Source organism: Topomyia yanbarensis, chromosome 2 (genome assembly GCF_030247195.1).
Source record: "Topomyia yanbarensis strain Yona2022 chromosome 2, ASM3024719v1, whole genome shotgun sequence".
Classification (NCBI taxonomy): Eukaryota; Metazoa; Arthropoda; class Insecta; order Diptera; family Culicidae; genus Topomyia; species Topomyia yanbarensis.
The window spans coordinates 342,881,881-342,903,567 of NC_080671.1; the positions used below are offsets into that span (position 1 = coordinate 342,881,881).

The 21,687-nt window shown below is 37.2% G+C and overlaps 1 protein-coding gene across 1 annotated transcript; it reads right to left on the reverse strand.

Annotated features, from left to right (window-relative positions):
* Positions 1-8,610: 8,610 nt before the first annotated feature.
* LOC131684105 (exocyst complex component 4-like) lies at positions 8,611-20,517 on the reverse strand. Its single transcript, XM_058966673.1, is given in 8 exon segments — positions 8,611-9,202; positions 9,273-9,471; positions 9,536-9,716; positions 9,718-9,739; positions 9,799-10,571; positions 10,627-10,760; positions 10,817-11,543; positions 20,400-20,517. Coding segments are annotated over 8 exon segments (2,439 nt in total). The 5' UTR covers positions 20,454-20,517; the 3' UTR covers positions 8,611-8,853.
* Positions 20,518-21,687: the final 1,170 nt, after the last annotated feature.

Genomic DNA, 21,687 nt, shown 5'->3' on the forward strand with positions numbered 1-21,687 from the left:
AATTTTCAAGTCATCTCACTTAAAGTGAGAGATGTCACCAAGGTGACAAATTTTGTCACATTAGGTGACTAAGGGAATATGGAAAGTGACTAATGGGGGTGACTTTTGGAATAAGAAAAAACGATGCAACCTAAGGTGAGGCGGTTGAAAATTTCAATTTTATTTTTTACATATTACCAACTCTGTAAATCTGTTGGAAATTTGTAATGAAGTATGAGTTTCTATAATTTTATTAACGATTGAAATTAATTTAACCAGTTTTTTGGACTCTGGTATATGAAATATTTTTTAGATTGGAGCGACTAATGGACCTATCTACTGCACAGCGATTTTTTGATTAATGTTTGCATCAGAGGGAATGTGTTAAAGGTTTGGAGTTATCCTCCTCCGCTATATTATTCTGAGCTGCGATAACGACCATAAAAGCACTGATGAAATAAAAGATGACAACAACATAGCTGTTGGTTTTTTAGAAGTAATAATTGTCAAACAAAAAGTCATTTTTATTAGGCACGACTTGCATGACAAATTTGTTTTTGGATAACATTTTGGGATGTGGAGGATGGTACAAACAAGGGGAAATAATGAAAGTGACAGTTTCAGGATACGCTTGAAACAGTTCGTTACAATTAAATGGTTGATGGAGATATTAAGCTTTGTTTGCACTCCTGTTTGTCTGTGGATAATATTTTCCAGTTAAAAATGAAACTTATGATTTCAATTTTCACAATGTGATTGGATAAGGCCAAATAAACATAAAAGCTTTTTCATTTTGCAACATACATTTTATTTAGGCCATCAATCAATATAGATGATTGGGAATGCGCCTCTACTTGGTATTGAAAGTCAATTGAAGAGATGTTTTGATGGGATCTAAAATTAATTAATTTGTAAGGTTTTCGGAACTGGTTTAAGGTTCAGGTTCGTACCTAAAGTTCTGGATTTATCCGCTTACTTCTGTTAATGAGTGGTTGTTTTCACGCGGTGTTATGTAGTGATAGAAGTAGATTGACGTTACGTATTCTGCAGCGGCGAGCCATCGTGGCGCGCGATTGTCTTTTATGTTTAGAGTGTTAGCTAAGATTGCCCGACACACGGCCTATGTAGCCCGCGACGACGGCCTGTTGTCTCTTTCAAGGTTCAGAACTAGGACTGGTTAGGGCGAGCCAGGCAAATTCTAAGTTGCTCATTATATAGTTCACCGGCAACTTAAGTCTATGCTAGCTAGTCTGTGAAATTATTGTGTTATATAACCATGCATGAAATATATTTTTCATATTCTACTATTGATTCAGAAGTTCAAAAATTGAAGCATATCCCACCATATGTATTTCGGAAATTGTGTTCCTATTGAAAATAATGAAAAAATAATAACTACTAACAAATTGAAAACATTATTATGACGGACAAGGTATATAATTGGTGTAATTACTCTATATGGTCATTGCCGCATTTTTCAGGAGTATCAAGAACATAAATTGTTGCGGGTGTCCTATGGAATTTTAGTCGAACCCTTTTGGAGAAAGTGTTTTTATGAAGATCTACGACCGATTAAGTAAATAGATACTTTATTTCAGACATTCTATGTTGACTGACTGAATATTTTACGCTTATGATTTAAATATTGAGTATGGGAGGGACTATTAAAACGATTTGAACAGTTGTTAACATTTAGTAAATATATGGTGGACTCTTCTCACCCATTAGGATTGCATTTTACTACCATTGCGATCAATTACAGTGGCCCAGTACGATAATTGAGGAAATTACGTTTCCCGTTAAATCTGGTGCTTCTAGGTTTATGCCGTTTTCAAATCATCGTTTCGCATAATTGGGTGCAGCGAACTCTGGCAGTGTGTTTGCTGAACAATTTCATGCACTCACTATATTTCTTGGCAAATACGATTTTCTGGCAGGAAATTTTTTAAAATGGTGGATAAATTGGTTTCTGAGATTTCGTGGTGGCCGCGTTAGAACTTTTCAACGCATGCACGCATTTTCAGAATACCTTTATAAAAAAATTGTCATCGTGATAAGAATGTGTAATCCCGATTGAGCATCATTGCATTGTAAATGCTATAATAAGGGGCAGATGTATGCAAATGCAAATGTATAATCGTGGGTGAATGGAGAACAGTGAGTCTCATGATGTAAGGTATGAAAACTATGCTCAATGGAACTATTCAAGTCAGTTTTGGATCACATACATTTGGAGCAACATCAGATGTTGCTTCAAGATGTTCTCAACCCCGATTTGGCAGCTTTCACGCCGCCACCCTTACGGTTTGGTAAGGCTAGACTGGTGTCGAAAGGGGTCAATTAGGACTGTCTGACGTATTCTTGATGGTCACATCATTACCGTTTCTGCATTAAAATAGGCAGACGGCCTTTGTTGATTTTAAAATTAGGGAATATGTATGAATTGACATATTATGTCTTTTAGGCCTGTGACCTTCGACTGGCATGATCCATTCTCATTGGTTCGAATGTCTTCACGGCTGGTTGGTAGACGTGTGCTTCTACTTACAAATGGATATATCTTTTCCCTTGGATGGAGGGATATGTAGATCCTGTTGGTTATCGACTTTGACATTGGGTACGGGTTAGTTTGGGGAAGGAGTACAGGAGTGGTACCTAAAAAATAGTCAATTATTCAGGACTTTTTTATGATCATTTAGCTTGACCAAGCACTTAGAAACGGTAAAAAGCACTTAGAAATGGTAAGCAACCCTTTCGGGTCGATGCTATCTGCTTAAGTCGAACCAGATCGACATTCGTTTCAAGAAAAATTTATATGGAATCGTGGATATATATTTCTCATGTCCTTTATGGGCAGAGATTCTTTTTGTGAAACCCTAAAAGAACTTTTCCCGTCTGACTACTCAGCATAATGATGATAGAAAAAAATGAGGATCGTAACAAATATGAATATTGACTGCAACAGGGATGATCAAATTCTGTATGCATGTGTGGATGTGCATAGGAGCAATGTATCCCTGAGCAACACGAAAGGACAAACTCTGAGCCGCCATAACTCTCATGGGAAGGCTGGTGCACAGTTATAGATGCACAGAGCACTGCACACACTGACATGTGCAACGGTGAGCCGATAGGTGTACATTTAATGTACATAGGTTACAAAAATAGGTTATTGTAGAGTTGAGACAGCCCGATTGCACACTGATACATAACAATAACATTAGTGCAAATGTATAGAAAATATTGTGCAATGCTTATGGTTACTTAGGTTCCTTTCTATGTTCTCTGCTTGCCATAGAAATAGAAAGTACATGTAATTGCTTAGTGGGAACGCAAATCTCTGTACTGTAAGTATATCTCTGTTGACATATATCAGTGGCAACAACTTTTTCGTTTTGCATATTTTACTTAAGGTGAAGCGATGCCAAAATCACAACAAGAGTTCGGTTATGTTCGGGTACGTTCGGCTTACGTTTCAACATCTGTGCAGTGTTGCCACAATTAAATCTGTACCGGGAGTTGAAAAATCTTTCCTATCTGTACTCTGCTATAGGAAAATCTGTACCGGATTCTGTACCGAAACAATAACAAGGTTGTTTAGAAAAAATCATTTTTTCTTTACATATTTTTCATTTGGGGAAATCAAACCAGAAATTTTGACTCTTCTCTTTCACAATAAACCTTTTCACTCCTATGTGTTTTGCTCCCATGTGTGCATTCTACTCCATGGCCGCACACCTCAAAGAGTAGAAATAAAGAGGCTCTTTAGTGTACATCATGGTCCCATGCGCACGGAAGCAGAGAAGACAACCAAAAAACATTTTAAAAACGTTCTTCCGACCAATCTTTATCTGAATCTGAATAGTTTGATTCCCCTTCCTCCCTGTTTGCCAGTGAGGGAAGGCACAAAAAAGTGGCTCTTCAAGGTGACTCAATGTGCGAAATTTTGCATCTCTTGGTGCACAGCTCTTTCTCTTTTTCGTTTTCAAGTTTCTCTTTGGGCGGGTGATCTCCACATCGCAGTGTTCTTGTGCCGCTCTTTTTTTGTGTTTCGCTCTTTGTGCACATTATGGGATGCATCGCAAGGTTAAATTATTTTACTCTTCTGTCATCTAAAAAAAATCTGTACCAATCTGTACTTTTTTACAAAAATCTGTAATCTGTACCGTACGGAATCTGTACCAAAAACGCTTCAAAAATCTGTACCTTTCTAGATAAATCTGTACTTGTGGCATCACTGCATCTGTGTGCAGCTAGAGCGTGCTATACCGGTAGGAAATGGTATGCACACAATTGTATCGTTCAGTAATCAGCTGGCTGATTTTTTACCGCGTGTTTCATTTGTTTTGAAAAACAAAAAGGTTCAAATTTCCTAAACGAATCAAAATTCCGTGAAGAGAATCTATTCATTTGCTTATGCTAACATGCTAACATACAGTGATAAAATCTCTAAGCAATCTGAGCTAAGACATTCAAGTTTCAAACGATTTTGTCTTGCGAGCCAATGCAATGTTTTGATTTTGACGATGAAATAAAAAGAAGCAGAAACGACGGCAGTCATTTTAGCTGCCACCTAGTGACTCTGTTCAGGATGTCCTTAACTGCACATTTCGGTGTAGCCAACACAACAAAACAAACAATAGTGAGAATTTCGCATTGAATCCACTTACGTCTCTTCCTAATTTTCTTTTTGTTTCCTTGGTTCGAAGCGGATCAATCGTCTATTTATGGTTGCGGTAAAAATACTAGCAGTGTTAGCCCTGTGACTGCTGTTTCACCTTCATCTTAAACCAGAATTCGATTGTCCCTGTTCTAGTCAATAGTGGTTATTGTCAGGATATAGATCAGGCAAATACTCATTTTTTCCTATTATCATTATTCTGACTAACTGAACGGGTGAAGACATTTCAATGTTTCACAAAAAGAATCTCTGCCCATAAGGAATTTGGGTAATATTTACTCGCGATTCCCCATAAAGTTTTCTCGAACCGAATGTCCATCTGGTTTTGCTCGAACAGATCACACCGACACCGACCCGAAAAGGCTACTCAGCATTTCTAGAAGCTGCTGTACTTGGTCGAGCTAAATAACCTTTCCTGATTTAGCTTCATACCAAAGGTCAAAAGAGTCGACAACTAGCAGGATCCACATGTCCCCCACCCAAGTGAATTGATCTATCCATTTGCACACATCTCCCAAAATCAGCCAAAATTCTGGCTGGTTCCAGTTCGTATTCCGGCTCCAGTGACACAACCGATTCTAGTTAGAATCGGTTGTGCCACTGGAACCCGTGCACGCACTGGAACCAGCCAGAATTCCAGTTCATTTCCGGCTGAACTTTACTGGGAGGTCCAGCGCCATCCCGTACCGTTCCTGAAATTATATATGTATTAGCGCTACTTACAGATTTCATTTCAGTAGTAGTAAGTGTCTCAGTCCCTCTTGTAAAACTCGCTTACTGCTCCTCATCTCTTCCGGTATTTCATCGAAACCTCGTACATGGAGTTTTACTGGCGCAAAAAAGATATTATATATTACTTTATTCCCCACATTCCATAATATTATAATCAACAAAGGCTGTCTGCCAATTCTAATGCAGAAACGCTAATGATGTAACCATCAAGAATACGTCAGACAACGAAGTAAAAACTGCCAAATAGGAGTTGAGGACAACTTGAAGCAACATCTGATGTTCCTCCAAATGTATGTGATCCAAAACTGACTTGGATATCTCCATTGAGCCTAGCTTGCATAGCTTACATAACTAGTCTCACTGTTCTCCTTTCACCACAACATTATCAGCATAAATTATCTAATAAAAATCATTGCTGTTTCCACTAAATTTAAAATTTGTTTTCAATAGGGAAAAGTTAAACGATGCGCCAACGTATAATAAATGGCTAAAATAATGACCCCAGAATGTTGATCTAAATTTAAATGTATGATCAAATTCAAAATCAATTGGTTTAAATTAGCAATCGCTCACAATCATAGATCACGACCTAGATTAGAGTGGTTCTTTATTCACAATTGATGAAAATAGGACATTATTATACGGTTTTAACTAAACTTTTTTGGTCTCACCAAAAAAAATCTGTCTGTCGTTCGCCATAACAGACCAGACGGTGTTTTCCCGACGAAATAACAGATCCCCAATCAACAGATTTCTCAAGCAGCAAAACTGCCCAAAATAAAAAAAATAAACCACAAACTTTAACCCATATGGTCCAACGATTCCACATATTGTTTGGATGATACCCTAAACAGGTCTTTAGGTTCTTAAATCACATGATGTTTATTAGGGCGTGCACCCATTCAATGGCACCCCGTGTTCAATCACTCTACCAAATAGGACTGGATGAGATCAAACTATCGTCGAAGAAATCATCCGGGATGTCAGGCTAACCACCACATTAGTAACATCAAAGCAAAAAAGTACTAGTGTACATGGAACTGCGAATGAAATAAGATTCATATATACGTAACAACGCAGAAAAATCTGTTTTCGAATTACTGTGTCCAATGAAACAGTAACTACGAAACCTGGCATCAGAAAAAAACTTCATGGTAGAGTGGATTAGTCGTAACATTATTATTAAGCTTATTCTGCATTACGACGGATCACTTTTCGAACGAATTTGATTTGCATTCTCAATATAACGACACGAGTCGGATTCGTTCGAATCGCATTCGTTTGAAAAATCAAACCGTCTTAATACAAAATATGCTTGTTTAACTTTATACTTTTTAACAATTCATGCCGTCTTTTGATAATGCTACCAGTGCTTTTTACAAATACAAACTTATTAGTGAGCGTTTCCGTATTAGTTTTTTAAATTAACAAAGCTACTACAAATAGTTGTAATTTGTTATGCAATTGCTTGAAAAAGCAACAAATACGACGAATACGAGACAATCATAATATAAACGGACGATTCGATTTAATGTTTTTTTTCACCGTCGTCATCTCTCAATTTTTTTCTTCACTTTGCTGTCACCTGGAACGACTAACAGAATGCGATGACACACCAGAATAGCGTGACAGAGAGTCACGTGAGTGACTTGTCTCACCTTAGGTGACTTCGGTGATCACGCGAGTGAGAAAAAGTGTCACCTCACCTAAAGTGACTGTTCGGAATAACCCCCATTATTTTGAGAAAATTAACAAATACCTCATCAAAAACACTAACTTTTAACTGCTTTACAACTCAAAGATAATTTAAATTAACTGAAAGATATGAGAACATTTTACAATAGGAAATTTTCATTATCTTTCCAATGGAACTAAAAGGTTTAAAATACAAAGTACACTTTTCGAGTTAGAGGTATGTAACTCTTGTTGGCATGGCAAAAGCACCGAACGGTACTGCACGGTACGCACTTCTACCAATAAACACGCCACCGAGAGCATTCATTTCAGCACGCCATACCGGTGCTCGAGAAGAAACACCAGTCGTAGCGACAAAGGCACCGGTGTCGATGCCGACGCATAATATCCAGCTACCGCGCTTATTGTTTCGGCAAAGCACCGACCCGAGTGTTTCTAACTTCGGCAGGCACCGCAGCCGAGGTGCTTCTGACTTCGGCAGGCACCGCGACCGAGTGTCTTTAGTTTCGGTAAACACGCCAGCATGTATTTCGGTAGCGATAGTCGCCGTGTTACTGCTGTCTTTTGGGAAGTTTTGTACATCGCAGTTTGGTGCGTTCAAATGAATGAACGCGCTTGTTACTTTGTGATCATTAAGGATTTAGATTGATGATGGTGCTGGAGTCGTATTTTACATTCCAGTAATTTTTTATATCAAATCACCACTGGCCGAATATTACGTCGTTGAAAAAAATTAGGAATATTATTTATTCTAATTATACAGCATAAGAAAAGGTTTTTTAATTTGTTTTCTTTTATTTTATTACATATATGCGTACGTTTTTTCAATGCAAAGCATGTTGGATTAGGAGATGTTTTTAAGCCATGAAACAAAACAAAACACACTTAGAAAAATCAAATACTTACAAAATGTCAATTACTCCCGGTTATAGGGTTCGTCGCGGTTGCGGTAATTACCGCAACCGCGCGGTATTTACCGCACCCGCACCGCAAAATCTGCGGTGCTATGAGACACTTTTTCCCGCAGATGCGGTGCGGGAAAGAGCTTTTACCGCAACCGCACCGCAAAAAAAATTGATAAAGTGATAATTTTGATTATTCTAAATTGTTAAACAGACTGCTATTACAAAAGAAAATCTAGCTGTGCCCGAAATATTTTGACGCTATTATTTTTACGACATATTTTGGACTAGTTATTTGACACTTCTAAGTAGGGTTCGTCGCGGTTGCGGTAATTACTGCAACCGCGCGGTATTTACCGCACCCGCACCGCAAAAAATGCGGTGCGGTGAGACACTTTTTCCCGCGGATGCGGTGCGGGTAATGAGCTTTTACCGCGCGGTATTACCGCAACCGCACTTCAAAGAATAATTGATAAAGTCTGCAGTCTGCATTAAAAAGTGAATTAAAACTATGACTTTTACCATTTGAGAAGGACGAAACTAGATTTATTTTCTGAACGAATGCTTAGCAATGGCATTATTAGGAACATCTCTTTCAGAACGTTCGAGTTTTATTTATTTACCCTACAATAGAGAAACATGATAAACATTTAATTGCTCTAATTTCCATAGACTTGACAATGATTTGAAAAGAAATCCGAATATAATCTGTATTCGACCTATCGCTACTTGATTTTTTACATTTTGATTATTCAAATATGATAAAACATACTGTTACTAAGAAATAAAATCTATAAGCTGTGTCCAATAAAATTTGGCACCATTATTTTTACGACATATTTTGAAAACTATTTATTTTATACTTCAAAGAAAACATTTACAAACGAACCTTTTCAAATACATAAAATCATTGAAAAACAATTGAATTTTACTGTCAAATCCATTACAAAATGCATCATTTTTCCTGATTCCTCTTGGCAATCGTGGAATTAGCTCTTTTAGCACCCCAATATCGGAAAGGATTTCCTGCTGCGAAATGCCTCCTTCACCGAGATTGCTGGTCAACATTTCAGCCTCGCGAACATTTCGTTGTTGTACAGCCGTCGGACTTTCCTCTTCCGACGGTTCCGTCTTCATCAGTCGCTTCTGGTTCGATTGCTGCTGCCGGTGCCGAGCGTTGTACGTTTTGAGATCTGTCCAGTTGGGGAGGGATCTAAGAACCAAATTGTGTTTGTATACTTATGCATTTCCTAACAAGTTGGGGGATCTGATTAAATACTTACTTGAGGAATCTGGTTATGTCGTCATCCTTCAGCCAAGCTACGCTGTAGATCCGCTTGTCCTCAGTTTCGGGTTGAACGATTCCTCGGTAGGCAGCCTGACAGGTTTCCCGATAGGTTTTCAACAACGAACAAACCATTTTGAGCAGTTTGTCGGAGTTCGTGGGTAGATCCAGGATAAGTTTTTTGGTTTCGGAGATTCCTGTGGTACATGGAAATAGATTACGAATCACAGAAAATAAATCGCAATAACAAAAACTACATACGACTTTCGACCAGAACGGTATTCTGTAGAAGTGGTCGCGTCAACCCAAGTCTCTTCATTTCCTCCGGTGTGATGATTGAACGCCAAGCGTCCTGAGTCTTCGACAGCGATTCTATCGTCAACTGTAGATTCCGATTATGTCCTCGTGCCAGATATGCGTCCTTCACGTAGTTTGCCAAAAAAAGTGTTCAAACTACACAGTTGACTGAAAAATGAAAATTACGTCAAATGTCGGAATTGAAAAAAAAAATAAACAAACCTTACCCTGATTTACACTTCATAAAACCTTCGATTTCATGAATGTAACCCATCATTGGTAGATAAATCTGTCGCACCAAAGCAGCATCCGGCGCGCATACAAGAGATCGTTCCTGTTTCTTCCGATCTGGTCCCAGAGGCCCAGAAATTTGCTTATTACTGAAGCTAGCATTCAACAATTCACGCCCATTACTTCCCGACTGATTCAACGCGTCCTCCTTAGCCGTACTGTTGGACACATTTGACGGGTTCCGGCGATGCTCTTTCCCGCCAGCATCCGGTTCCAGTAAGGCCGTGTGAGAAGACTTGTCAAATTTGAACAGCATCTTTTTGCCCTGAATTTTCCGTCGGCTAAAAAACGTATTGATGTTGGTCGTCTGCTCTGTGAACTGCGCCCGCATCAACTCATCACTGCTGTCATTCTGAATGTCCAAGTAGTCTGTCAGAACCAACTTCAACACTGCCTGCGCTTGTCCCCAGTACTCGATCAAATCGTACGCCTTTACCTGGGTGAGGTTGTAGCGATGCATTACGTTGTGGTAGTTTTTCAGCGTTAACTGATGAGCGGTGGCAATCAGTTTCAACTGTTTGAACACTAAATCCAACAGTTCGAGTATAGGAATGTTTTCCTCTCGTTGTTCATCGGCGTTTGCCGAAGGATTTCCGTACTGGGGTTGGTACTGGTTCGTTTGTTGCTGCTGCTGATTGAGCATGATAATGTGATGAGTGGACCTTGTGACGATCGTTAGCAGTTCGCTTTGCATTTGTACTCTTATAGACTGGAAAGAAAAAATCAATTTAATTTCACTGGATATAACGCATACACAAATTTACCTCTATAGATTCAGGCACTTTATTCAACAACGCAAAGCACTCAATTATGATTCCTATAAAATAAGTGGAATTGACATCTGGATCCAGCAGATCTGTGTCTTCGATGATTTCACTCTTGTCGACATCGAGATAACCTAAAAAACGAGATAGCGAATTAATAATACGAATTAAACCAAGCATTAACACTAACCATTCTGTGCAATTTCAAACAACGCCCTTCTGGCCTTCGTATTAGCTTCCATTCGTTCGGCGGAACGCCGCAGGACGTTCCGCTGGAACGGCGATGCTGCTGTACTGGCTGTATACTGACTATTCCGTCCGGAGCTCTACCGTTGGAAGCTCTGCAGCACTTCAGCCGTACTTGAAACGTACAGATGCTTGTTCAGTTCCTCTAGTAACTTCCCGTACAACTGCTGCCGTTTGTTCTCAAAGTCTTGCCGCAGATCGTTCAGACCTTCCACATCTTTCAGCGGACCCTCGGTCACCTCAATGGCCGACATGAGCAGTTTTGTGACGTGTAAATAATGTTTCTTGCCCATGAAAGAAGCCAGTTGCTGGGGAGTCCGGCGCAGTTCGTTGACCTGATCCAACATCTCCAGCACATACTTGTGCTGGACGGCATCCGTGTATAACTTCTTCAGTTCCTCCCGCCGGCATCGCAGTAACTGCTTACACGTCTGCAGATTTTCCTTTACAACATGAATTCTTTCCCGGGAACTAGTAATCTGAGTCGACACCTTGCCGAACAGCTGCATAACTCGAGTAAGATCGCCATCGTTCCGCGAGACAAGTTCGTTGAGCCTTTGATCAGTTTTGCGGAACTCTCTTTCGATCTTGTGCTTTTCCCGCTCCCGCTGCTCGTTCGTTTCACTGGCATCGAGAGTTTTGATCACCGAAACCAGCAGTCCACAGCCGCTCTACAAAAGGAAAGAAAATTCTGCTGAATGTGGAATATAATTTTGAATGCATATAAAAACCATTGCCGAAGCATCGATGATGTCATCCACCCAAAGCGCCAATATAAGCATACATCACTAGCATCATTCCATATAGTAGCTATCTATGTAGCTAAACCGCAGAAAAATTTCTCACCATTATATTCCAATCAGCTACAAACAGCAGTTTGCTGAACGCCAAGCTGGGGCAAAATCTCAATTTACGCAAATCGTCAACTGGACCGTGCAGCCAACGTCAATTGACTTGCTATCGAAATACACTCCACTATTTGATAAGCGCTACAAGTAATCTTTCACTTTTCAAAAATATGTTGATAACTATCACAAATTCATCAGAACACGGAGCACAATTTATTTTCCACCTCCGCAGATATCAAACTGATTGACGTTTCCTCGACTCCACTGATTCTATTTTTCTTTGCCTTGTTTACACGCAATGCTCGAACTTAGCCCTCATTAATTTCAGCCTGTACACCAGGGTGGCCAGATCTCCCAATTTGTCATAAAAGATCTGATGGATACGTTTAATTGGAAACGCGCCTTTCAAATCTATAGAGTACTTGACAATCTGTAACTCTATTATGGCGATTTCGCTTGAACCTGAAACTGAGTCAGGTTCTAACCCCAACCGCTGTCAGTTCATACATTTTGACAGCAGTTGGGGTTAGGAACTGACTCAGTTTCGCCTCAAACGAAAACCACATTAGTGTGTTCAACGGTTTGTTTTCCTCCACCTGTCATAGATGGAGGATAACAAGTCGAAAATAACTTTTCGGTCGGATTATTTTCATGATGGAATATGACCAACAGGAATTGTACGTCCCCCAAATAAGTTTTACAGCGACATAGAGCATTTCAACACCATTATCGAGGGCGTGACACTCTTTTATAAAAATATTTCACCTGGTTTTATATTTTTTATATCACCTATTATATTTATACAGGGTGTTTGGTTCATGGTTAAGAATCTCTCGGGGGGTGATAGACTGCCACATTTGGAGAAAAAAATTGTTCTACACATACCATCAAATCTCAACCGTTACAGAGTTATTGAACTTTTAGTGTAAAAAACTTATTTGTCTTAAAATACCTCTAACTTTAAAAGTATACTTTGTATTTTAAATGTTTTAGTTCCATTCGAAAGGTGAGAAAATTTCGCATTGAGTGATGCCCTCAGATGTTTCAGCTAATGAGTTTAAGTAGCCTTTTCAAAGTAATTTATTGAAAATTAAACAATTTCAAACTATTTTTCGTTCATTTATTGAAAATCCTAATAGTTAACCTCATCATTTTAATAATTCAGATTGTTAGTCTTGATGAGCTGCTTAATTTGTTCATTGGCATGATACACTTACCTCTTCTTATTTTCATGATTTTGGGTTATTCAACTTGGATATTTTTATCTCATTTTCACTAGTACCAGCTCTAATTGAAAAATTACGGCACTTATTGTACTTTTTTTCTTTTTATTTGAAAGCCAGGAAAATTTTACAGTGAAAAATGTATTAATACCTTTCAGTTAAGTGAATTTGGTATTCTTTTAAAAGTAAATTAGTTTAAAGTTAGTGCTATTATTAGCATTTTCGTTAATTTTCTTAAAATAGTAAATAATAAACATCACCATTATTATCATGGAAATAATGCATCTCAGCAAGTTCTACAGTTCTTTCTTTGACTCCATTCAATTATCTCTTTTGGTTTCGACGCAAAATCGTTTTTATCACATCGTTTCATATGCAAAAATAACGATTTCGAACCCACTACATTTGTGGTGAGCTCATGCTGTGTTAACTATTAAATAGCAGCAAAATGAAAAGAGATATAGACAAAGTGTCTAATAAAAAGTTATAGAGAACATTAAGGGGCATCAAATGAACAATAGTGACGATAAATTTTGTTGATTAATAAATAGAATAATTAAAAAACTCTCCAAAAAAACACAAATTTTGAGTTATTTCGTTAGTAAAAAATCATTTAGTACACTTAACTAAAAGATATTTGTACATACACTGATAGGACATTTTCGCAGCTTTCCAATGAAATCTTGTAAATAACGATATAAAGCATATTTTTTAGATTAGAGTCTTAAATACTTGCAAGTCGGGTACAGGAAAAGTATAGTAATGAAATTACAAAGAAATGAGAAGAGATAGAAATATGACGTCCAAAAACAAATTATGAATCGTCCTAAAACCCAACTTTTGGATAATGGATATTACTATAATCATACTTCATTATTTCGAGAAAATTAGCAAAAAACCGCCTCAAAAACACTAACTTTTAACTACTTTACAGCTATAAGGTAATTAAAACTAATTACTTAAAAGATATGAGAACACCATTCAATAGAAAATTTTCTCACCTTTCGAATGGAACTGAAACATTTAAAATACAAAGTATATTTTTAAAGTTAGAGGTATTTTAAGACAAATAAGTTTTTTACACAAAAAGTTCAATAACTCTGTAACGGTTGAGATTTGATGGTATGTGTAGAACAATTTTTATCTCCAAATATGGCAGTCTATCACCCCCCGAGAGATTCTTAACCATGAACCAAACACCCTGTATATACAGGCATACTTGCCGAATTCCATGGAATTCCATGCATAAAATCTGTCCTCCGAAACTCTCTAAACGTTTGTTCAACATTTTGGAAGACTAAAATAATAGTAAGTGGTTTGACGATTAATATATTTGCTGGCCTCCCCTACCTACTACTCCGTAAGTATTTCTTCTGCGGCGCATGTAGGTTCCGGACTCCTTTTTTGTAGCACGGGTCCCAGAGGCCTTCAATGTTTAGCACAGCGAACATTGATAAATAGATTTACATTTTGCACTTTTCATTATTACCTTACGAAAATGTAAACAACAAAACATGGCAACTCATAAACACTAGTTTACAAGAAAAATGAAGCTTCAAGAAAAAGTATTTTTTAGACTAATTTTGGGTCGCTGAACATGAAAACAATATTCATTTTTTTGTTCAAAGAAGCGATTTTGTGATTTTCTCAAAAAGCTCGTTTTTGAGCACTTTTTGTAGTTTTTAGTCAATATTTCGTGTCAAAATCATCCAATTAATATTGTCAATATGCAGGTTGAAAGGTGCCGAGATGCCCTTTTCAAAAACATATAATATGTGTCGATCATATGTAAAATTTTTAGTGCTGCAAACGTCCAAAGTTTAAAAAAGTGCATTTTTGACCATTTTTAAAAGTTACTCATTTTTAATTGATTTTTTTTACAGAAGAGCAAATCTTTTTTCAGACATTTTAGAATCTAAGATGACAGATAATATGTTTACGTTAATTTTAAGCCTAATATCACTAACATCGGAAGAAAAATGTTGATGCAATGGCACATTAAGCGAAATGGAAATTTTATGATTTTAGCAGTCCCTGTCCTGGTGCGGCGGTTTAGAGGGTGTAGCACTGCTCTCATAAACCAGTCATCAAATATTCGAGTCCCGGCGAAAATTCCTTTAATTTATTAAATATGTACTCACCACAGACAAAACAAAACTTTTCCAACGAATATTTCCACATTTCAAAAAGAGCACTTAGTTGTTCAATGAAATATCCAAAACCATTCAAATGCCGCAGGATGGATGGATGAAAGCTCGAGAAGACAGTAGCCAACACAAACAATAACTATCAAGTATAGAAGATTATTTCCGCCAAAAATATGATAGCGCGAAAAATAAAAAGTTACAGTTTTCACTCAATGCTTCATACAATCTACATTTTTCATCAGATTTTTGTGACCATTGGCTTAAAATTTATGCAAAAAGATTATTTATCTCATTAGATTTTAAAAGAATTTTCTTCTGTCCTTGATTTGTTATAAAAAATTAACCAGAAATATACATTTTTTAGAAAAGGTCGAACATTAGACTTTTTTAATTTGGTCGATTTTAATCATAATAAATGTACATTTGATCTACACATATTATACATTTTCGGAAAGGGCATACCAATACCTTTCGACTGTTTCGATCGGATCCTATTTGAACGAGGTATTGACAAATAACTAAAATAGTGCCCTAAACACCTTTTTCGAAGAAATCTTGAAAATGGTTCTTTCAAAAAAGTGGACTTTGTTTTCGTATTCAGCTATCCAAAATTAACTTAGAAAACAACTTTCTTTTCAGTTTATCACGATTACCTTAAAATTGTTAAAATCTGTTACATAAGATTCTGAAAATATGAAAAATCATTTTTCTGTAATAAAAATGCTCTGCCAAATGCCAAAAATGAGGAATCAAAAGAAAATCTTTTTTTTTTAAACTCGAACTTCTTTGAAAGAAAATTTGAGTATTATTTTCGTGGTCAGCTACCCAAAATTAATCTAGAAAACACTTTTTCTCGCAACTTGATTTTTCATGTAATCTTATTTAAGACCGAAAGAAAAATGTGAAAAACAGAACAATTTTCACTCGGTGCTTAATAACAGCAACAGTTTATATCGGATTTTTGTGATCTTAGGCTTAAAATTCCTATGAGAAGTTTGTCTGTCACATAAGATTTCAAAAGATTTTTTTTTGCCGAATTATTTTTTTATGAAAAATCAACTAAAAATGAGTAATTTTACCAAGCATTACTTTTTTGATTTTGGTTGCTCTTAACCCTAAATTATTGATATTTAATACAAACATGTTATACATTTTCGGAATAAGCACATCAATACCTTTCGAATGGTGTTAATCGTGTCAATTGTGTTAATCGGAAGATTTGTTCCTGAAATATTGACAGCTGCAAAAAGTGCTCAAAAACACGTTTTTCAAAAAATCTCAAAAACGGTTCTTTGAAAAAGAAAATGAATATGATTTTCGAGTTCCGCGACCCAAATTTGACTTAGAAAACACCTTTTTTCTTAACTTCATGCAATCACCCCAAAATTTGTAAACTAGTGAAATTCACCGCACACTGAGACTAACTTCGAAAACCAGTTCGAAAATACTGAAAGCATATATGCTCATAAAGTCTATAAAATTATAATGTTGCTTATAATTCTACAAAAACATTATAAATGTATATTTTATAATTTATTGGAAGTGTCACGCCCCTTGACCATTATAAATACTTTACGAGAGCTAATTCAAATGTTTAATTTGGCTGACAGTTTTATATATGACAGCTGGAGGAAAACAAACCCCCAAGTAGTGTGAGTGAAATCGTTTGCATATAACTTTATTAAGTATACGAAGTAAAACCTAGAAAAACTCTACACGGTTAAATAAAACAACCTGCAGAATAAGTTTTTTTAACTTACTTTTGAGTTGTGCGTCGCTTTCGCACTTATTAGTGTTGTTAAAAACAAAACGAGAGATTCGACTCAGTCGAGGTCTTCCGTGGAGGAACGTACTTTTGAGTTGTTTGGGGTATACTCAAAATTAGGTAAATTAAGCTTTAATGCTGTTTTTCTCTCCGCAGTTCTCTTTATAAAGTTTTTCTAAGTAGCCCCAGTAAAGTGCAGTCGTAATTTTGGCTTCATGAAACACCTCGCTTAGCCGAGCTGTCATAATATTGTAAATTTGCATAACAAATGACTGAATCAAATCACTACTGGTAGGTAATGGATTTTAAGTGTATTCCACAAATCAGCCTTGCGTTATGCAACGTTTTGTGCAGGTTTAGTATACTGCCGTTCTACGCATAATTGTCCCATGAATATAGGGAATCCCATAGAACAAGGGGCAAATATACTTATAACGGCAGTATACCAGATGCAAATGGTGCCAAATTCACCACGCTCAGTAAAATTGATAAATTCTTTTTAGATTACAGAATTGATAAAAATTGTTTTAATGAGCTAACTTAAAATAACTAAGTAAAGCGAACCTATTCTTTGGCTTCAATTATTTTTCTGTGCACAAATACCTCGTTGTTTCTCTATTAAATCCTTATGTAAGAAGAGGACGTTGAAAAGAAAAATAACAAGGTTCTATTGAGAGAGAGAGAGAGAGAGAGAGAGAGAGAGAGAGAGAGAGAGAGAGAGAAAGAGGTATAAAATTGTACGAATGGGAAAGTCAAGTGTATTAGGCTTTGTATCTCGTATTCTGATTGAGAGTGAGTTTACGTTGCAGCTATTATTGCGGTCGACCGTTACTGAAACCTGGGCCGGAGTGAATAAAGCGAAAGCTGAAACATAACATTTAGACACCATTTTGCAATGAATCGTGATAAAAAAATCATCTGAATCAAAATGCGTATCATTATAAAATTCTTTTCATTCATTTGTTCCGATCCACCGTGTATTTTGCCACGTTCACATGTGTTTCCGGTCAAACGATTCTTTGTCTATGATGGTTAACAAACAACAATCTATGTAAATATCTGAGATGATCAGGAAATTTCTGATAATCTTAAAATATAGAGTAGGGGATTGGTAAATTAAATGCTTTGTACGCAGCTCACCTGGGTTCGATTCCCAACCCTGCACATAGGGTTAGAGATTTTTCCAAAAAAGATTTCTCTAACCCGCAAAGAGGCAGTGCATGGTTGTGTATCGGTATTCGATTCCCACCAACTATACATTTTTGTGACTTAATGGTTAGATTAAGCTGAATACTATGTTCGGAAAAATTGTAGTGCATGATACGAGTTATGTTTGGTTAGAAAATTTTAGTTCTACCTGTGACCGCATAGAGGGCGCCAATACTAACTTTTCAACTTTCATCTCCAAATTGAATTCGCCGTTTGTCATAAGTCTGTCTTTTTCCATCAGACTAAACATAGATAACTCAAAACTAGAAAAATCGCTGCTCAATATAAATGGCTTTGATTTGTCAGCTTCTAGTATATTTTAAAAAAACTGTGTATTCGAATCTACATCCAACCAGACACGAAATCCTCTGGACAAAACCGTTCCCTCAGCTTTCTGTTAATCAGCGACAATCGAGGCGAGCGATTTCGTGGTAAAATTCTGATGGGAACCAAGAACAACACTCGAAGACTTCTGATGTGAGCCGCGCAAAAAACAAGACCTGACATCATCAAATCGTTGATAAATATATATGATACAAACACTTTCTGTCAGATTGTCCCCGGGCTGTATTTATCGAAACGGTGCGTTTCGTGTAAGACGTCAACGTCCGACAAGTAACTAGCTCTACGTTTAACGAAGTGGATCAGTGTTTGTTGAACAAACTTTTTTACGAAAGAGCACAAAATTGATACAAAAACGGAAATAAAATGATTTTTTTTCAAATTAAGTGCAAACTGATTATACATTTACAGAGTGCATCAGATCAGATCACATAAATAACATTGGCAAGTCGTTGAGAGACGGATTATACTGTAAAATATTTTAAAATTACTGTACTGTTACAGTGAATATTAAGGTTTTGCTACTATAGATTTCTATTCGGGATATAATACTCATAGATTCCAACGAAAATGGAATTTCAATTGGGTCATTAAATGAAGAGTAAAATTTCTCTTTTATTATATCCAGCTTTTCACGTGCCATAATGGCAGTCTAAATTGTTCAGTTCGTAATACGTTTAATTGCCTTTTTTGACAATCGTTTACGCCAGTTTGACAGCAACGCCCAGTTGAAAATGTCGGTCGTTCATTGAATAAACATCCAACGCTTTGGACTAACATAGGATGAATTAATCTCCTTGGGGGGGGTCGACGTAAACGATTATTGTCAAAAAAGGGCCATTAAACGTATTACAAACTGAACAATTTAGACCGCCATTATGGCACGTAAAAAGCTGGATAAACCGATAGAGATGAATATAACAATATATATGTTCAACCCCTTCAAATTTCAGAATAATTTTTAATTGATTTTCTACGAAAATGAAAACATGTGCCAGTTTGACACTGTCAGATCCCCTTAAGGGAAGTTTAAGCTAAATAATCAGGAAAGGTTATGAGGCTATATCTAGGGACTAGAAAAAATTATATCTTAAGAGCTTCGGTTTCTTAAAAAGAAAGAAAACTATATGTCCCGATTTTATCAATGTCCTTGTTTTATCAGCCTAAAATCCACCAAGTGGCTGATAAAAACGGGTCTTTACTGTATCACTCTTCCTTGATAGTGAATTTAGCTACATGGATTAGCATTTTTGACAGTTATCCCAGCAAAAGGATAGGGATCAAGGTAGCTCAGTGGAGGATGGCGTCGTAATAATTCTATTTTATAAAGATTATTCGTTATTTTGCGTACAAAAATGTAAAAAAACCCGACTACGTATCTCCAACTTCAGCTGCATCGGAAAAAAATAAAAACAGCATATGGCTTAATGACCCATTTCACAGAAATCTCGACAAACATATGATTACGGCTTAAAAGCCAACTGTCAAAATTCTCTCTGAAAGGAAATTCCGGACAAACCGTTACTGGCCAAACACAGTTCACAGCAGGTTATGAAAAAGAAAACTTTTCTCTTTTGTTTACTACCGACATCTGTGATTGGTGAGTAACGGTTTGTCCGAAATTTTCTTTCAAAGAGAATTTTGACAGTTGGCTTTTAAGCCGTAATCATATGTTTGTCGAGAAATGAACTAGTCCGTTCGACAACTGCAACATCCGGCTGACCATCTGGCAACCATGTTTCGCTGACGCGAGGTTAGCTCGATTGCATTTGACGTTCTCTCATTTTGCCATCTTCACTCTGAAGGGGTGTATTTTTTTCTTACTCACGTAAAAAGGTCAACCCACAGAGGATGACATGAACACCCACAAAAATAAACACAAATTTCCAGACAGCTGCGCCTTTTCTGCACTGAATAACACATTACCACGATGAATGCCACTGTTAACTATCATTTCGCACTATTTTTAAATCGAACTAACACCCCCAATTACCGTTTCTTTGCCGTATTTCACAGCTCTCGGTGGTTTCACTGGTGGAGAATCCATGTATGGAAATGAGCACTTGCAAGTGAATCAATTATTATCTTCGCTTCTTTCTATGCTTCGGCATTCGCATCGATATCCCGGTTGCATACATGAATACTTCGAATCCACTTCCCGTTAGGCAAATGCTTGTTGGTTCAGCTGAGATGAACCCTTCACAAATGTATGACTACTGTTCATGTTCATGTCATTGCACCACTTGGCGCAAATATAAAATAGACATACAAACGATTTAGAGTCGGTAGGTGAAAATGATTGTGTACTTTTTTGTATTTTACCTTTAAAAATACTTATTACTTAATAATACACTAGCGCTAAATCTAGATATAAAAACAAACACGAACACATTTTGTGCATAGAATTACATTCATCATGCCAAACCATTTCGCAACAAACACGTGCTCGCCCAGAAGCACGTGTTCCGAAAAGACGCAACCCGCCATGTATAAAAAATCAACAAAGTAGGCCCTGTTAATTGGAAAGACCCAGATTGTCATTCTCTTCCAAATTTTCAAGTGGAGCTGACGCATTTTTTTTTTAATAGCAAAAATTTTCAAGTTCCTTTCCACTGATCATGTTGTCCGGGTGGAACAACTTCCGGTAGGGCCCGTTCCGTACCTGATCCACAACCGTCGGTTCCGTGTCGACCAGAAATCAACTGAAAGGTAAACACGTCAGTTATATTGGTTGTTACTTAAACCTAACTTTGAATTCAGTGGGACACCAGTCGACAAAACGGATATCTCGCCGGAATTTAATGGAGGCTATCGCAGTGTTGACATCTTTGGGCACTACATCACCGCGGTACAACAAACAACAGGCCATATATTTACCGTTCTTTAGATTATATTTGACCATCTGAATGAGGGCATGGAGGAGCCGATGTTCAAGGAAGCACGAGAAAATTTGGCCGCCCTGGAAATGGACTATGAGGAGGTTTCGAATGATTGCGAAGGTAAGAACGGAGGTTAGGCCGATGATATGCTTACGCAGCAGAATGCGATGATGTCCCATTGTTGTGCTCAGCTATGTTCACAGACCGCTTTGCTTTGCGCTTAAGTTTGTCAACGGCACTCACCGTTTTGTTTGCCATACTTGGCATAATTTTTGTTTTTAACCGATTTTTGAATACGAAATTTTTGAAAAAAAGTTTCAATACAGGAGCCCCATTTCGAAATTTTCGGCAGAAATGGTACATAACTGCCATTGAACTAAATGAAAACAGAAGATTTTCGCG